Source organism: Diadema setosum, chromosome 18, assembly GCF_964275005.1.
Source record: "Diadema setosum chromosome 18, eeDiaSeto1, whole genome shotgun sequence".
In the NCBI taxonomy this organism is placed as follows: domain Eukaryota; kingdom Metazoa; phylum Echinodermata; class Echinoidea; order Diadematoida; family Diadematidae; genus Diadema; species Diadema setosum.
In genome coordinates, this window is record NC_092702.1 from 16870810 (window position 1) to 16886171 (window position 15362).

The window sequence follows — 15362 nt, forward strand, 5'->3', positions numbered from 1 at the left end:
GGTCATAAAGATGGTGGTGATTGTTGTATCTATAAAGTGAGAAAATAAACAAAAATCAGTGCATTTTCACTTTGTTTCTGTGGATCACATTAAAAAAAGATTGGCTTGAAGCAGATGTGCTGCTGAAAACAGGTGATCACTGAGACAGGTCTAGCCACCAAACCCGCCCAGACAGGTGGTCATTGTGCACAGGTTCCTTGCAATGCATTGTTGTTAATGAGGGTGGATGATTGCTAGAAAACAAGTGGCCATTATGACAGGTTTTACCCGTATGTGTTCCTGTGCACGTGTGGTTGCCAATTGGCCCTTGACATGTTTATATGTGATTTTCTTTTGTGCTTGCAGAACCAAGTCTTGGGACATACAGCCTTGTTCTTATGATTTTCTACAAAGACAGTAAGTTTAGATTTTTGTTTAATTTCAATTTCATTTTCAATTTATTTTTCATATTTCTCACAAAAATAGCACACACACACACACACACACACACACACACACACAAATACAATTATGCAATACCAAAATTATACCAAGCATAAATTGGCTGAAACTTTGTCGGAATGTACAACAGTCTGTATGAACACAAAGGTCTGTTTAGAGTTGGGCTATGGTCATATAGTGCACTCCAGTTATAACGAACACGGTTATAACGAAATTGCGGTTACAACAAAGTAAAAATTCAGGCCGCAACCTTATCCATTCTATGTACAGTGTATTTTATTGTTTATTTGTTCGGTATAACGAAATTGCTATATAACAGAAGGAAACTGCCGGTCCTGATGACTTCGTTATAATGGGAGTCCACTGTGGTAAGAGAAATATGATGGGGCCTACTTAAAAGCCAGCTTGTTCAGCTGCAGGTCCCGGGATAAATCAGATGGGGAAATTATGGAGTACAGATATCTGTGTAGACCATACTATGATTGGGAGGAACTTAGTAAAACAACAAAACAAAAGTCAAATGAATGTTACTTAACAAAACACAGAAATGCCACATGATGCAACAATATCATAAACACATTAAAAACAAATTAAGGACATTGGGGAAAAACGACTGAGATTATAATGATTCAAGTGTGTGTGAAGGTAAATTTATGGTGTAACAATGTGGCATAAGTATGTGATTTAAAATGTAGGATGGTGTGGAATTTGTCAGAGATGTATAGGTGGTGTGTAAATACTCCTTTTTTTAAGTTAAAGGCTTTTTAGATTTTTTTCGTGCCTATGATTCTTTTATAATGGCTTAAAGATAATAAAAAGTTTTGGTACCTCAAAAGTTTCCCTGAATTTCCTTGTCTTGGTTTGTGTTTCACGTTAAAGTACGTTGTCTGTGAGAATTACTCGCCCCAAAGTGCTCTCATGTCTTAGTAATCATGCAATAATGGTTTCGTACCAGAGCCGTCGCTGTACAGCGTCGATAAATACTGTACGAAACCACTGACTGCGACCAGCAGCGTGCAGCCCATTGTACGCATAGCTAACTGCGACCAGCAGCCCCATACGCATAGCGTAATGGGGCTTCGCATTGTAACATTCAGGATCATGACAGAATTAGTATCGCGGGTAAATGTTAATTTAAAATCCCAAAATTTCTTCGATTTGAAGACTTACCAATTAAGTTGAAGTATTGAAAACAGGCTTCGAACAACGTTTGGTTCTGCCAATAGTCCCTTTCTTTTCGAATTGATGACTGAATGTGACTCGGTCGAGAGGACCTTGGGAGAGCTACATACACCATGGACCGATGCATACACTGACTACTACGGCCAGCGCATGCGCACACAAACATCTTATCCGTTGATATGGGATTTGAAATTTGTGCGCATGTGATGTGTTCGCATGCACTGGCTGTAGTATTCAGTGTACATGGTGTATGTAGCTCTCCCAAGGTCCTCTCGGCCGAATCACATTCAGTCATCAATTCGAACAGAAAAGGACTATAGGCAGAACCAAACGTTGCCCAAAGCCTGTTTTCAATACTTCACCTTAATTGGTAAGTCTTCAAATTGAAGAATTTTTGGAATTTTACGTTGACATTTATCCCGCGATACTAAATCTGTCATGATCCTGAATGCTACAATGCGAAGCCCGATTACGCTATGCGTATGGGACTGCTGGTCGCTATGCGTATGGGGCTGCTGGTCGCAGTTAATTGCATGATTACTAAGACATGAGAGCACTTTGGGGCGAGTAAGTCTCACAGTGTTAGTTATATGAAAGGTACTTTAACCTGAAACACAAATTAAGACAAGGAAATTTTTGAGGTACCAAAACTTTTTATTATCTTTAACTGTAATTAATATGACTCATTTATACCAGAAAGTAATGGAAACTTCTATTTGTATCGCTGATTGAGGTTGCAGTGTATCCTATTCTTTATTTTGTCATTGTGAGAAGGTTTTACTGGCCCTATTTTTACTTGACTGCCTTGAAATACTTGTTTGGAAGGAAAGCACTATTCTAGATCTTCATTGGAGGGAAATTTCCACTAAATTAAAAGAAAAGCAGTCATTATGAAATTATTACATTTTAGCTATTTGTGCTGTTGATTTGTAGTATGTTTTTGATATGTGTTTGCATTAAGCATTGTGCACCAACAATACTCAGTGCAACTGTAAATAAGACTGCTCTCTCTGAATATACTGGTAGTTGTTGGTTTCCAATTCCTTCTACTGCCTGTTTCTCATGTTTTGCATGATTTTTGTGGCATTCTAGGTCTCCCTCCAAGTGATGTCATCTATGACATCATGGACACCATAGAGGGTCAAGAGTTCACCGTCAGACATCCACATGATGGTTAGTTACCATGCCAACTGGCTTTTTTCTCTCAAATTGAATAGAAAGTTTAATTTTGCTAAAGACAAAAGACAGATGCAGGTGACTGCCCCCTCCCCCCCCCCTCCATCTCTCTTACAGTTAATGTACAATGCAAAGCTGAGATGAATTTCAGCAGAATTTTTTTTCAATTTTTTTTTTCCCCACAGAACAATATGGTGTGTCTACTTCATCTACTTATGTTTGGATGTGTGTGTGTGTGTGTGTGTGTTTGTGTTTGAGGTTTTAGGGGCTGACACGTCCTCTTCATGAAATGAGATATAAGATACACTATGAAACTTGTAATGTTTGATATCCTTCAGCAGGTATTGTAGGTTTCACACTCTTCAATGGTATTGATAGTCGTATTGAATATTATATCTACAGTTCGACCTCGATTATCCGGCCTCCTTTTATCCGGAAATCTCTATTATACGGACGCGTTCACGCAGTGAAGGACTTTTTTTTTTCATCCAAAAATTGAGAAAAAACAGTGACTTTAAACTCAATTAAAATTTCTACAAAACTCACGACAATTTACCTACAATATTCCCGACAGAACTAACACAAATTCACATCACATTATCATCGTAAAAGTAAGGGACTCCAATTTTGCGCAGGCTAGCATAGATTACACCACCATTGCGGGGCACGCTACCTTCCTAGCTGCCAGTGCACTGGGAGGGCAGCTTGGACGGCAGCTTTATACATTAACATTGTGTCTCCCATATCCGGCCAATTCGCGTATCCGGATGAGCGCCGGTCCCGACATGGCCGGATAATCGAGGTCGAACTGTATGTTATTTGGCTCCAAAGCTTCCCTTCCAAATTCTATAATGTAGAGGGAAAAGTGATATTCATTCAGCCTTTAAACTTGTTTGTACATGGTCATTTTTGTTTTTCACTTGTAGATAATCCTGTAAATTTCATGTTCAGTGTATTTTTTCCTCAACAGTAGCTGTAATATTTGAAATTTGTGTCACCTTTTGTTTGACTTTCAGTGACATTCTTCAAGAATGCCATGACAGTGGTATGTATTCCATCTGATATCGCATTCGTATGTATTTTCATGTTGCAATTCCCCAAAATGTGGATAATTACTGCTGTTTGTTTTAGCATTAACAAAGAAATCCATTCCTAAATTTTATCAATTTCGTTAAAAAAATTCCCTGCAGAACAGTGCAAAAAATAATCAAAATTTGATAAGAAATGATGAGGTTATGACATTTTGAAATTTAAGTTTTGTTTTTGTTTTTAACACTTCTTGACCAGTCAGCATGAATATTCAAATCAGCAAGCCGATGATGTCATGCTCTCGCAGTTCTTATCCATTTCATATACAGAAATGACAAAAATCTCAAATATCAGCTATACAAATATAGATCTTGCCTTAAAACCAACCAAAATAAAATATTTGTTGTGGGAATATGCTTTTAGCTCTATTTAATTTGAATATTAATTCTTCCAAATTTCATATAAGAAAACATATGAAAAATTGTGAAGGCATGACATCATCAACTCACTCCTTTGAATATTCATAAGGACTGTTCAATAATGGTTTTCCAAAGAAATGTGAAATTCCAAAATGTCATATCTTCCTTTTTGCTTATCTGCTTTGTGTCATTTTTAGAACATTCTGTGGTGGTTTTTTTTTTTTTTTTTTTGTGGATTTCCTCTTTAAATCTTCTAGGGTTGATGAAAGATGGTGGTTTGTACAATGTATATGTGATCATGGATAGCTGAACTACTGAAAGTTGATGATTGTCAAGATTTGGAGTTTAGGTTAGATGTAGATTGAACGGATTTTGGTATAGTATTAGTTGAGATGAGGATTCAGCCTTTAACTTTTTGAAAGATACTTGGAAATTGCTTTATGAAATGTTAAAGAGCATACAATCCTAAGTGGAATTCAAAGTTTATTTGATGAAAATTGGTTTTGAAACGGCTGAGATATCCAAAAACAAAGTAAAACAAAGGGATTCTAATAAACAGTGGGTCCCATCATTTATCAGGATTGATTTGTTTTGGATATCTCAGCCGTTTCAAAACCAATTTTCATCGCATAAACATTTACTTCCTTTCAGAATTATATGGTCTTCCATATTTTTTTTTTCAATTCAATTCAATTCAATTCAATAGTTTATTTATTTCCATCATCAAAAAGAAAAGAAAAGAAAAAGTTGACATGATCCAAAGAGGTTTCTCATTATCAAAAAAAAAAAAAAAAATGTTGGAAATCTAAAACCCCATCTAATTCAAACCTATACTATCCCTTTGAACATAAAGATATAGTCGCAAGATGTTGGATATTTCCTGTATGCTTAAACAAGTGATGATTTATGTTCATAGTGCTTGTCCTTGCGTGATGTGGAGCTGGCGTATAAGGTGGATCTCCTGTTAAACACTGGAAACAACTTCAAGGTGGCCGGGGACTACAATGCACAGAACGTCTACTAGTGAGTCGAAAGGCTGGGGCAAGAGTCTGAGAGAGTTTGATGAAAATTTAAAAAACTTACGATTGTCTTACAATATATGATTAATTCAATGCTTTTTCCTTTCTTGATTGTTTTGCACTTGGCTGAGTAACATTGATTTCATGTGTTTTTGATTTTGTGGAATCAAAACATACAAAAATATGGTAAGCAAAAAGAAATACTTGTACTTTTATTTTTGCCCTAGTTTCATGTCACACCAAATATGTGAAAATTTCCACCCCATTAAAATTCATACTTGAAAATAATTCATGTCAGAATCTAATTTTGAGTGGTGCAACCAGAGTGTCAAGACAAATCTTTGTCATTAGGGAGCTTTAGATTTTAGACGCGCGGACGTTCAAAGGAAAAAAACATGCTCTGAGTGTACGCAGAAGCGCGCGTCAAGTCGATCTATTTTTAGCTTGCGTCGCCTGCGTTTTTCACTACGCGTACTGGGCTATTTTTACGTCTGCACAGTTTGCAACGTAGAGAACTACTTCCACTGATCATATGGGGGCGCGATTTTATTTTTTATACGTTGCGTCCCAGCGTAATCTAAAGCTACTTTTCAACATGACGCAGTGGAGAGGAGAACGTCCAGCGCACTCGTCTTCTGAAACGTCCGCGCGTCAAAATCTAAAGCTCCCTATTATATTGAAACATTCCAATGTTACGGTTCGTAGTTGTTGTTTTGCCCTTAAACATCTACAGTAACAAACCACATGTAAGCATCCCATTGAAATCAGTGGTTTGTTGATTTTGTTTGTGTGAGTGTGTGTGCATTTTTCTTGAGTACTCCTCCAGTGACATATTCAGTACAACAATTAATGAAATATTTTGCTGCTTTTGATTTCCCTTATCACTCCTGCAGTGACAAAGGCAACATCCCAATCAACTTAATCTTTTGCTGTTTTTGTTCTCCCCCATCATTTCTGCAGTGGCAAGTTCTTCCACCTTGTTTGCCTGATGGACAATGCAGAGTCAATGTTTACCTACTACAACAAGCTTGTACCTTCTGTGAGTAGCCCCCTCTATAGTCAATACTTGGCACAGTCTGTGCCCCCTTCGATATGACACTCTGATGCGCTTTTATGGGTATTTGCATATGGGGAATGTAATCAATGAGTCACGTGGTACAAAAACTGTCTGTAGATTGTGTTGGAGCTGCATATAAAGATGTGTAATGGGTGTATTGTAATATATGTTTCAGGCTCTTACTGACATACACATGCTTTAAATGATTAAAGTCTTTGGATTAGTGATCATAGAAAATGAGTGATAGATCGTAGAGGGACAAGGTAAATTTATTTTTGTATCCAATTGGACTGAATTAATTTTTTTTTTTTTTTTTTGGCATTGTAATATTTTAGCAATTACATATATGTCCTTGTAGTATTTGATTTGTGAATACAAACTAATACTGGCACAGAAAAAATGTGATTTGCACATCTGCAAAAGAAATTTATCATGCATGTTAAACTCCACTTGAAGTTGTGCAAGACACAATTTCAAGAGTACTGAAAAGTGCAATCCATTTTTTATGGTAGCAGTGCATTGCAGGTCCTAAGTCAGGAAAGTGCTTTGCTGGAAACGGTAAACCTGGTTTATGTAAAGTTACTTTTTTTTTTAATTCTTGGCAGTGCATAGTGTACAAGTATAAATATGTTGGTGGGGATTAATCACCTCTAGTGATATTCCTAGTGCAGTTTGGGGCATCCGGATCAAAGTCGATATAAAAGTTAAAACAGAATGACAAGCTTGAATGTGCTTTTTCAACTCGACCCTTGTTGTGACCCCTGGACAGGCACTGATTCCCAGCACTGTGGTGTACATGGACATGCTGAGGTCACTGGAGACTGCGTGTGCCTATGACCACATCCCGCAAATCTGGGAGGGTGAGTTGACGAGGTGGTTTTCTGTCTCTAAGCTTACTTATGTAGAGCTTTTGATACACTACTTTATGTCCCCCAAAAAATTACAACAGGACCCTCCACAACAACAACTTCAAAAATAATTTATCGTTAGTTACTTGTGTCATTCTCAACCTTTCCTGCAAGTTTCATCCAAATCTGTAAAGTACTTTTTGAGTTATTTTGCACACGGATGAACTAACTAACTAACTAACAAACCAACGGTAACGAAAACGTAACCTCCTCCCTTGGCGGAGGTAATTATAACTTTGATACTGTAAATGTATGCTTTTGTACACTAGAAAACTCTAAATGTGCAATACATGTATGTGTGCATATCTGGAAACCAATGCTTCAGTAGATGTAGTGTTGTACATGGGGATATGCATACTTTACACACACACACACACACACACACAAATTACCTTAAATTTGCACCCAAATCGTATAGAGATTGCCAATCATAGGAGAGAACTTTTAAAGTTCACATTCCTTTTCCATTGAACCTAATTCTGTCGGTTTTGTTTGGATTATAAGTCTAACAGATGAGCCATTGAGTTTTATGCCTTAGCAATTTCTGGTTACATAGGTTTTCTTGCATAGATTGAATTGATTTCTTAATCAGCATGTTTGTATAAAACATGTAGAGATGTGTTTCAGGATGCATCAGTTAGTTTTTGCATTATTCCGTGCAAAAGTAAAATTACGTAATCAAAGTGGAAGCCTAAAATTCAATACCAGCAAGCCCCTCCCCCCCCCCCCCCCATACACAGTGATAATATTTCAGTGAGTTTTAAGTCTTGCCAGTGAATCCTCAGCAATTTATGCGTTTTCTACAATTGCCATGACTGAAAGTTTTCGTCATTTCTGAATTCCACTCCGTTTATCCAGACATCTGCATGTACGGCCACAGATACCGACAGAATGTCCTAGAACTGCTCGTCCAGGTGATGGCGACATCCACCGATGCAAGTCCAGAGGTGTGTGGGGAAGGGGAGAGTGTCCACGTGGAAATACCATGTGTTTGCATGATGAGAAAACAGTGATTTAAAACTACCAAAGAAATTAATCTGAGCCAGTTAAACGATGGGGAAGTTTCCTTTTCAGAACACAGTGGGGTGTTTTTGTCCCCGCCGAACGAGTTCGAGCAGGGGACTATGAAACGGGCTCCGTACGTGTGTGTGTCCGTCCGTCCGTCCGTCCGTGTGTCCGTCCGTGTGTGATCAAAATCTTCAATTTGCTACTTCTCTGTCATTTATGAGCCAATTTTGATTCTGTTTGCTTTATATGATAGCACTACATGGGAGCTTTGAAACTTCTACACAGAATTTCAGTCGTGACCTTTGACCTTGACCTTTGACCTATATTGTACATTTTGCTACAAAATGCTACTCCTTCGCCATTTCTAACCCGATTTCGATTCCGTTTGCTTTATGTGATGGCACTAGGTGAGGGCTTCAAAACTTCTACACAGAATTTTGACCTTTGACTTCTTTGACCTTTGACCTTCATTTTTGACCTGTATTGTACATTTTGCTACAAAATGCTACTCCTTCGCCATTTCTTACCCGATTTCGATTCCGTTTGCTTTATGTGATGGCACTAGGTGAGGGCTTCAAAACTTCTACACAGAATTTTGACCTTTGACTTCTTTGACCTTTGACCTTGATTTTTGACCTGTTTTGTACATTTTGCTACAAAATGCTACTCCTTCGCCATTTCTTACCCGATTTCGATTCTGTTTGCTTTATGTGATGGCACTAGGTGAGGGCTTCAAAACTTCTACACAGAATTTTTACCTTTGACTTCTTTGACCTTTGACCTTAATTTTTGACCTACATTTTTTGTACATTTTGCTACAAAATGCTACTCCTTCGCCATTTCTTACCCGATTTTGATTCCGTTTGCTTTATGTGATGTCACTAGGTGAGCGCTTCAAAACTTCTACACAGAATTTTGACCTTTGACTTCTTTGACCTTTGACCTTGATTTTTGACCTATATTGTACATTTTGCTACAAAATGCTACTTCCGGCGGGGACATACATTACGCATTGCGTAATTTCTACTTTTCCTTGTTGTTTTTGTTTGTGTTGTTGTTGTTGTTGGTTATGGTGGTGGTGGTGGTGAGTTTTTTTTTTTTTTTCTTTTTTAGTGAGAAGGCTGTGAGGTATGTCCTCCATTGCAGAATATAAAAAGCAGACCAGAGGAGCATCGAAGAAGTTTCCACGTAGAAATACAACTGATGAACACACACACACCCCAAATCAATGCTTTTTGACTTTCGAGCTTTGTAACGTGTTGCATAAACCATTGATTCACGCATGTGGACATAAAAATATTGTTACCATTATCGCGAGACAGCTCATGATGCAAAAATTGATCAAATTTGATTTTGCTTTAAGACATCGTAAGAGTTTGCCCTGAGCGGTGTGTGTAAACCTTGTGTGAAGAGAAATTCCCGTTTTTTAACCCCATAATGCAATGAGTCCCAGTAGGTCTGCAGGATTGGATACCCGGAGTCATGCTCTCTTCACTGCAGATTTTTTTTTTTTTAATATGTCCCGCGCATCATGTGTGAACGGTAGCAAATGAACCTCAGTTTTACGTCATGATACAAAAACAGTACTAGCACTGATTGAATAACCATGTTAGACCTTTCCTGCACTGGATGTCCATGTTTTGTTTCCTCTATAGTTTATCGTCGCTGGGGTGACAAGACCTTGTATCTTCAATTTTGGTGAAAATGACTTTTTTGGATTAATGGTCAAATAATGGGTTAAGTGATGTCCTGTCCAAATCCCAACTGTCTTTTAATACTCCAAAAATGAAGCCACAACTGCATGTCAAAGGGAAGGCTATCCCATTCGCTACAGTGCTTTGACCGCCATGTATTTTGGCTCTCCTGAACATTTGACATTTTGTGGATGCGAAAATTTCATGCTGCAAAAAGGCCGTCGGCTCCAATTCGTGAAAATTTCGTGCCGCGAATATATCATGCTTTACATTATATCTCTTTCTATCTATAATCTATCTATCTATCTTCCTCTTTTTTCCATCTATGTATCTACATCTCTATCTCTCTTTCTATCTGTCTATATGCATCTATCTTTTAATCTATCTATCTATCTGTTGATCTATCTCTCTGTCTATCCATTTATCTATCATTCTATCTGCCTATATATCTATCTATTCTTATGTTATCTATCTATCCATCTCTTTCCAACAGATGAAGTCAAAGTTTTGTTCCATTGCGCTAGACATCATTGCAGCTGCAAGAGAGTCCAAGAGCAGGGTTGATTCCATCCAGTAAGTAGTCTTATACTAACAGGATATAATTATACAGACAAAAGAAAAAAAACAAAACAAAACAAAACAAATGTAAGAGCTTATACCATCTAGTGGTTTGACTGGCTGTTAGTGTGTTTTTCTTTTACCCATGCAGTTGGGCAATGGGCAGGATGCTAGAGTCCACGCCTGTAATAGTTTTGAGCAAAATTGTGTAATCTTCCTCATCCCACCCCTTGTTCTTGCCTACTTCTGCATGGCGGGGCGTAGATAAGCTTGTTGATGTTGCCTTATTTGGCAAAGTTGCCCTGACGTAGGACCCAGCTACCTTGGATGAGGTCCAAACCTACGAAAAGTTCAACTCCATATGTGGGGCAAAGTTGCAGAAATTCTTGAATTCCAGCCAAATGAGTGTTATTGGGGGGTGGGGTGAGGGTTCTAGGCTGCCAGAGGCTTTGTTTTATGAGTTTTCATATTACAGGGCAAACAAATATTTAGAATTTGTTTAAGGTTAGAGGTCTTCTCTTTGAGAGGGTATAAAAGAAGCAAAAGAGAATACCAGAAACTTTGGGATTGCGATCGCCAGTTCTGGAGGAGAGCGGCTGTTTAATTTGGAAGGAGTCCAAACATGTTGACAGCAAGTTTGCGCTGTTTGTACTTGGCCCCCTCTGCACATCTGGGATGGTTCAAGGTTTGGGGAAAAAGGTTTACTTTTGCGCTCCATGCGGGGTGTTTATCCCATTGAATACTGCAGCAGATGTTCGAATTCATTGCATTCTTTAGGAGAGGTCATTCTGTCACCAACTTCCTCCACACGTGACCTCAGAGAGAGACAGAGAATCATGGAAGAATTCTCGAGAAGTTCCGTGTTTATTCTTGTCAAGTAAACGGCCACCGCACGTTTGAGACGACTTTAAGAAATGTAGGAAAAGCAAGCAACTCGATGGGGAGAAGTTTCATTGGTGGTCAAAGGAGAAAAAAGTTATGAAATGTTGCTCAAACTGCTGCAGATCTGACTGATTTTAGCTCAAATTGCAAATTTGAACCATATCATCTGGGACAGAAATTGTTCAAAAACCGGGGAAATTGCTTCATGCGGCTTTGACTGGGGATTCCACTTACAAGCATAGGTGTGACCAAAGTCTTTTGTATTTCATCTCTTTCTAAAAACCAAACAAACGTGTGCTATTAGCATTATTCTTGTAGTCTTTTGCAACCAACCACACAGAGCCAAAAATAGTGATGAGATTTACTGTGTCACATAAAGGTCCATTAACCTGATGAGTTCAAAATATGTAATTTTCTAGGTTTGTTTTTAACAGTTTCACCCGCATTGTGTTTTTTGTCACTGCTGTTGATTCATGCCTTTGTCGGGGCATATCTTTTGTGCCATAAATATTGAGATTTTTGTATTTTGGTTTTTGGGAAGGCAAGGGGGTTGAACGTGACACATGACTGCACAATCTGCCAGAAATACAGGGATTACGTGCAGCCCAGCGGAGCATGCTTTTTCTCGCCAATTTCCTCTGCTGCATCACCGACCCCATTTTATGTTTGATTGCTCATTGTGAATCTCACTGGTAATTTGACTTGGAGTAATTTTCTTCTTCTTTTTTCAAGAACAATGGCAATTCATATGTAGATATCATTTTCAGATATCATTTTCATGTATGTTTATTCATTTAATTCAAAATACACATGATATGTAGTATACACATGTGCATACACACATGTATTCATGCATGCATACTGTAATAGTTATAAAGATGTTGAGGCACAGAACAAACTAAAGTAGACTGAAATCATCACAAACTTGGTATCTACAGGCCGCACTCTGCTCCTTTCCTTTTCTCTCAAGGTGATTAAACAAGCATCAAACAGGAGACGACATACCAATTGGATACATTGTATGTGTTGCCGTCCTTCATTGGTCCTTGCGTCCACAAGTAGTTTAACCCATTAGTAATTGAACTGCCCAAAAACCACCCATCTTATTACTCCCTAAAATGCCCGAAACTGCCTGTCTGCTTGTTTTTTAGTTTTGTGCTTTACCATTTTTATTGTTATCGTTCATGTAAAGATGCTATGGTCACTTTCTGTTGTTGTGTTTTGTTTCCTCATTAGATTTGGCACTTTGACCATGGACTACCTGGTTAGCATCTGTCTACAGGCCAAAGAACTGGACGCATCATGGTAAGAGTCAGTCGCGGGACAGACTCGGGAATGTAACCACCTGGTGAAGTCGCATTCAGGTCGTGCATCCCCGTGCTTGGTGTTGTGTGACATGCTCTCATGTGCAGCGAAAATCATGTCATGCCGACAACAATACGTATCATTATGTTTCTCGGCTGTGTTCAGTATTTCATGGTGCAGGCAGCTAGCACACGTGCCAAGTCCTAATTCCGCAGAGGACTTCCAGAAAGTAATAAGGAACAAAAACAAGAATATAACACACAGAATGTAAAAAAATGTGCTTATATCAAAACAGTCCTGACTTTGGAATTATTTCTGTGTACTGAACTGCATAGAGGGATAGTATAGTATTGGTTGAGATGAGGATTGAGCTTTTAACTTATTATGCAAAATACTAAGAAATCACTTATGAAATGTTACAGAGTATACAATTTCAAGAGATACTCAAAGTTTCTTTAATGAAAATTTTGTTTTGAAATGGCTGAGATGTCAAAAAAACAAAGTAAAGCAAAGCAATCGTAATAAAAGATGGGTCCCACCTTTTTGAAAGGATTGCTCTGTTTTGGATATCTTAGCCATTTCAAAACCAATGTTCATCAAATAAACATTGAATTCCTCTTGGAATTACATGCTCTTTCATATGTCATAAGAGTTTTCTCATTATCTCACACAAAAAAAAACAAGGTTAGAAACCTGAAAACAGGTCTAAACCAAAACTATATCATCCATTTAACAAGTATCTGTGCAATTGCTTTGTGTGCCTGTTTGTTTGTTTGTTTGTTTGTAATTTGGTGCTGTTGTAGAGAGTTAATATCACACCTTTCTCTTTGTCCTTTCAGGAAAGCATTACAGTTGTTCAAGGAAACTCAGAAGGTCCCGAGGTATGTCTTGCAGCCTCTATCTGCAGATAAATCATATTTTCTTTGACTATAACTGGATAGGTCGTAAAGCTAGTTGCTTGATGCTTTGCGTGAACTAACAACTAAGAGAAGGTAGAACAGAAGTCATTTACTTTTTGTTTGGCACCAAAGCTGTTTTCTGACACATTTTCCATCTGACTGCATTACCTACCATAATTTTCTTGAAAGTTGTTTTGTTTATGATTTGATATCAAAACAGTTTACTTAGTGACTAATAACCCATCGTCTTTTTTCTTTTCTTTTTTTAAAATCTCATTGTTGCCATCAACCCAGTCATTATTAGCCTTTGTTGTTTCATCTAATCAGAAAACTAGCTTGGTGTCAACCCCTAACATGTGACTAGCATTTTCTTTTTTCGCCTCCCACTGCGTGCTATTTGCATGTTTTATGTGCTTTGTGTTATATTGTACACATAGCTGATGACATTGTTGAGTTGATAATCCCCAGCCATTCTGGCTCTACCCGTTTGCCAGTTCAGTGTTTTTGCTGGGAGTGAAGCACAGTTAGGAATCATCAAGCCAACCATATAAAATCGGGTGCTGCGGGATTAGCACCTTGGCCCCCTGCTGAAAACTCAATGGGCGAATTGAGGGTTGATAGATCGAGTCCTCTGCCCTGAACTCTGCATCAACTTTGAAGCTTACAGATTTTCTTGGTAGTACCCAAGGGCAGCATTATGTTGTTAATGTTTGCATAAATTTCGACGAGGGTGGCTACGCTTGTAAATCATTGTATCAAGAAAACTCAGAAATCCAAAAAATCAAATTTATGTCATCAAACTGGCAGCGGGGTTGGCTCAGCTTATATATCACCTATCTAGGCAACCCTAAAATTCTTGTTTCTGGTAACCTTTTGTTGTTGACTTCTTAGCACTAGAATGATTGTTCCACTGTTTCTAATCTCTAGGAATATGATTGATGTAATATGGCAGTCTTTTATCACTGTTATACTACATGATGATGATGATGACGAAGATGACGATGACGATGACGATGATGATGATGATGATCATTATCATTATCATTGTTGTTATTGTTTTTATAATGTCAGAATTTGTAGAAGTAGTAGTAGTGTGAAGTTATTATTACTCACCTTTTAACATTCCTTCTTTTAATGTTGCCAATTTTCACAGCCTTGCTGTTCTTGAGGACTTCCTGCAAATTTGTGTAGATGAGCAGGAAGAGACAAAAGCTCTGGTAAGAGTCAAACTTGCAAGATTTTTTTTTTTTTTTTTTTTTTTTTTTTTTTTAAACACCTGTGGAAATATTAGAATTATCCTGCAGGAAAGGCATCACTTGTTCAGAGTGGATGTCTTGTCTTTGTTCCAAAGGCAAGATTGTTGTATTCAGGTTAGCTCTTAACATACAATGTATCAAGTCTCTTGTTCATGTTTTCGTTCGTAATCTATCAAACTAAAATGAGACGATGTTTGAAAATGATAAATATTGGTGAACTCCAACCCAGTTAAAGTCTGTCTCTCCTTCTTCTTCTTCTTCTTCTTCTTCTTCTTCTTTGTCTTCGTTTAAAGTGCAACTCCACAGTTGAAGTATAATAACCACAGAGCATGATTCAAAAGCTGTATATATGGTTTATTTTGCTCAGATGTTGTATTGATAGCTGTTGCCTACCTAGACATGGCAAAGTACTGAATTGATTTTCCGGTGTGGGTGTCAGTCATCTCCGGAGCAGTCATTAAGGAAAGCTCTTTGTTGAACACACCCTGTGACAGAAAGGTCATGTAATCCCATCTCTGAGCACTTACTT

General features: G+C 38.0%; 1 protein-coding gene across 1 annotated transcript in view; it reads left to right on the forward strand.

Annotated features, from left to right (window-relative positions):
- The window catches only part of LOC140241681 (small ribosomal subunit protein mS39-like), a 39886-nt gene that overhangs the window by 16778 nt on the left and 7746 nt on the right, over positions 1–15362 (forward strand). Inside the window, exons 12-22 of the mRNA XM_072321423.1 lie at positions 346–396; positions 2716–2796; positions 3816–3844; positions 5164–5270; positions 6227–6305; positions 7093–7183; positions 8090–8178; positions 10427–10506; positions 12610–12678; positions 13518–13559; positions 14731–14794. Coding sequence (XP_072177524.1) covers positions 346–396; positions 2716–2796; positions 3816–3844; positions 5164–5270; positions 6227–6305; positions 7093–7183; positions 8090–8178; positions 10427–10506; positions 12610–12678; positions 13518–13559; positions 14731–14794 — 782 coding nt within the window. The remainder of the gene's footprint in view (positions 1–345; positions 397–2715; positions 2797–3815; positions 3845–5163; positions 5271–6226; positions 6306–7092; positions 7184–8089; positions 8179–10426; positions 10507–12609; positions 12679–13517; positions 13560–14730; positions 14795–15362) is intronic.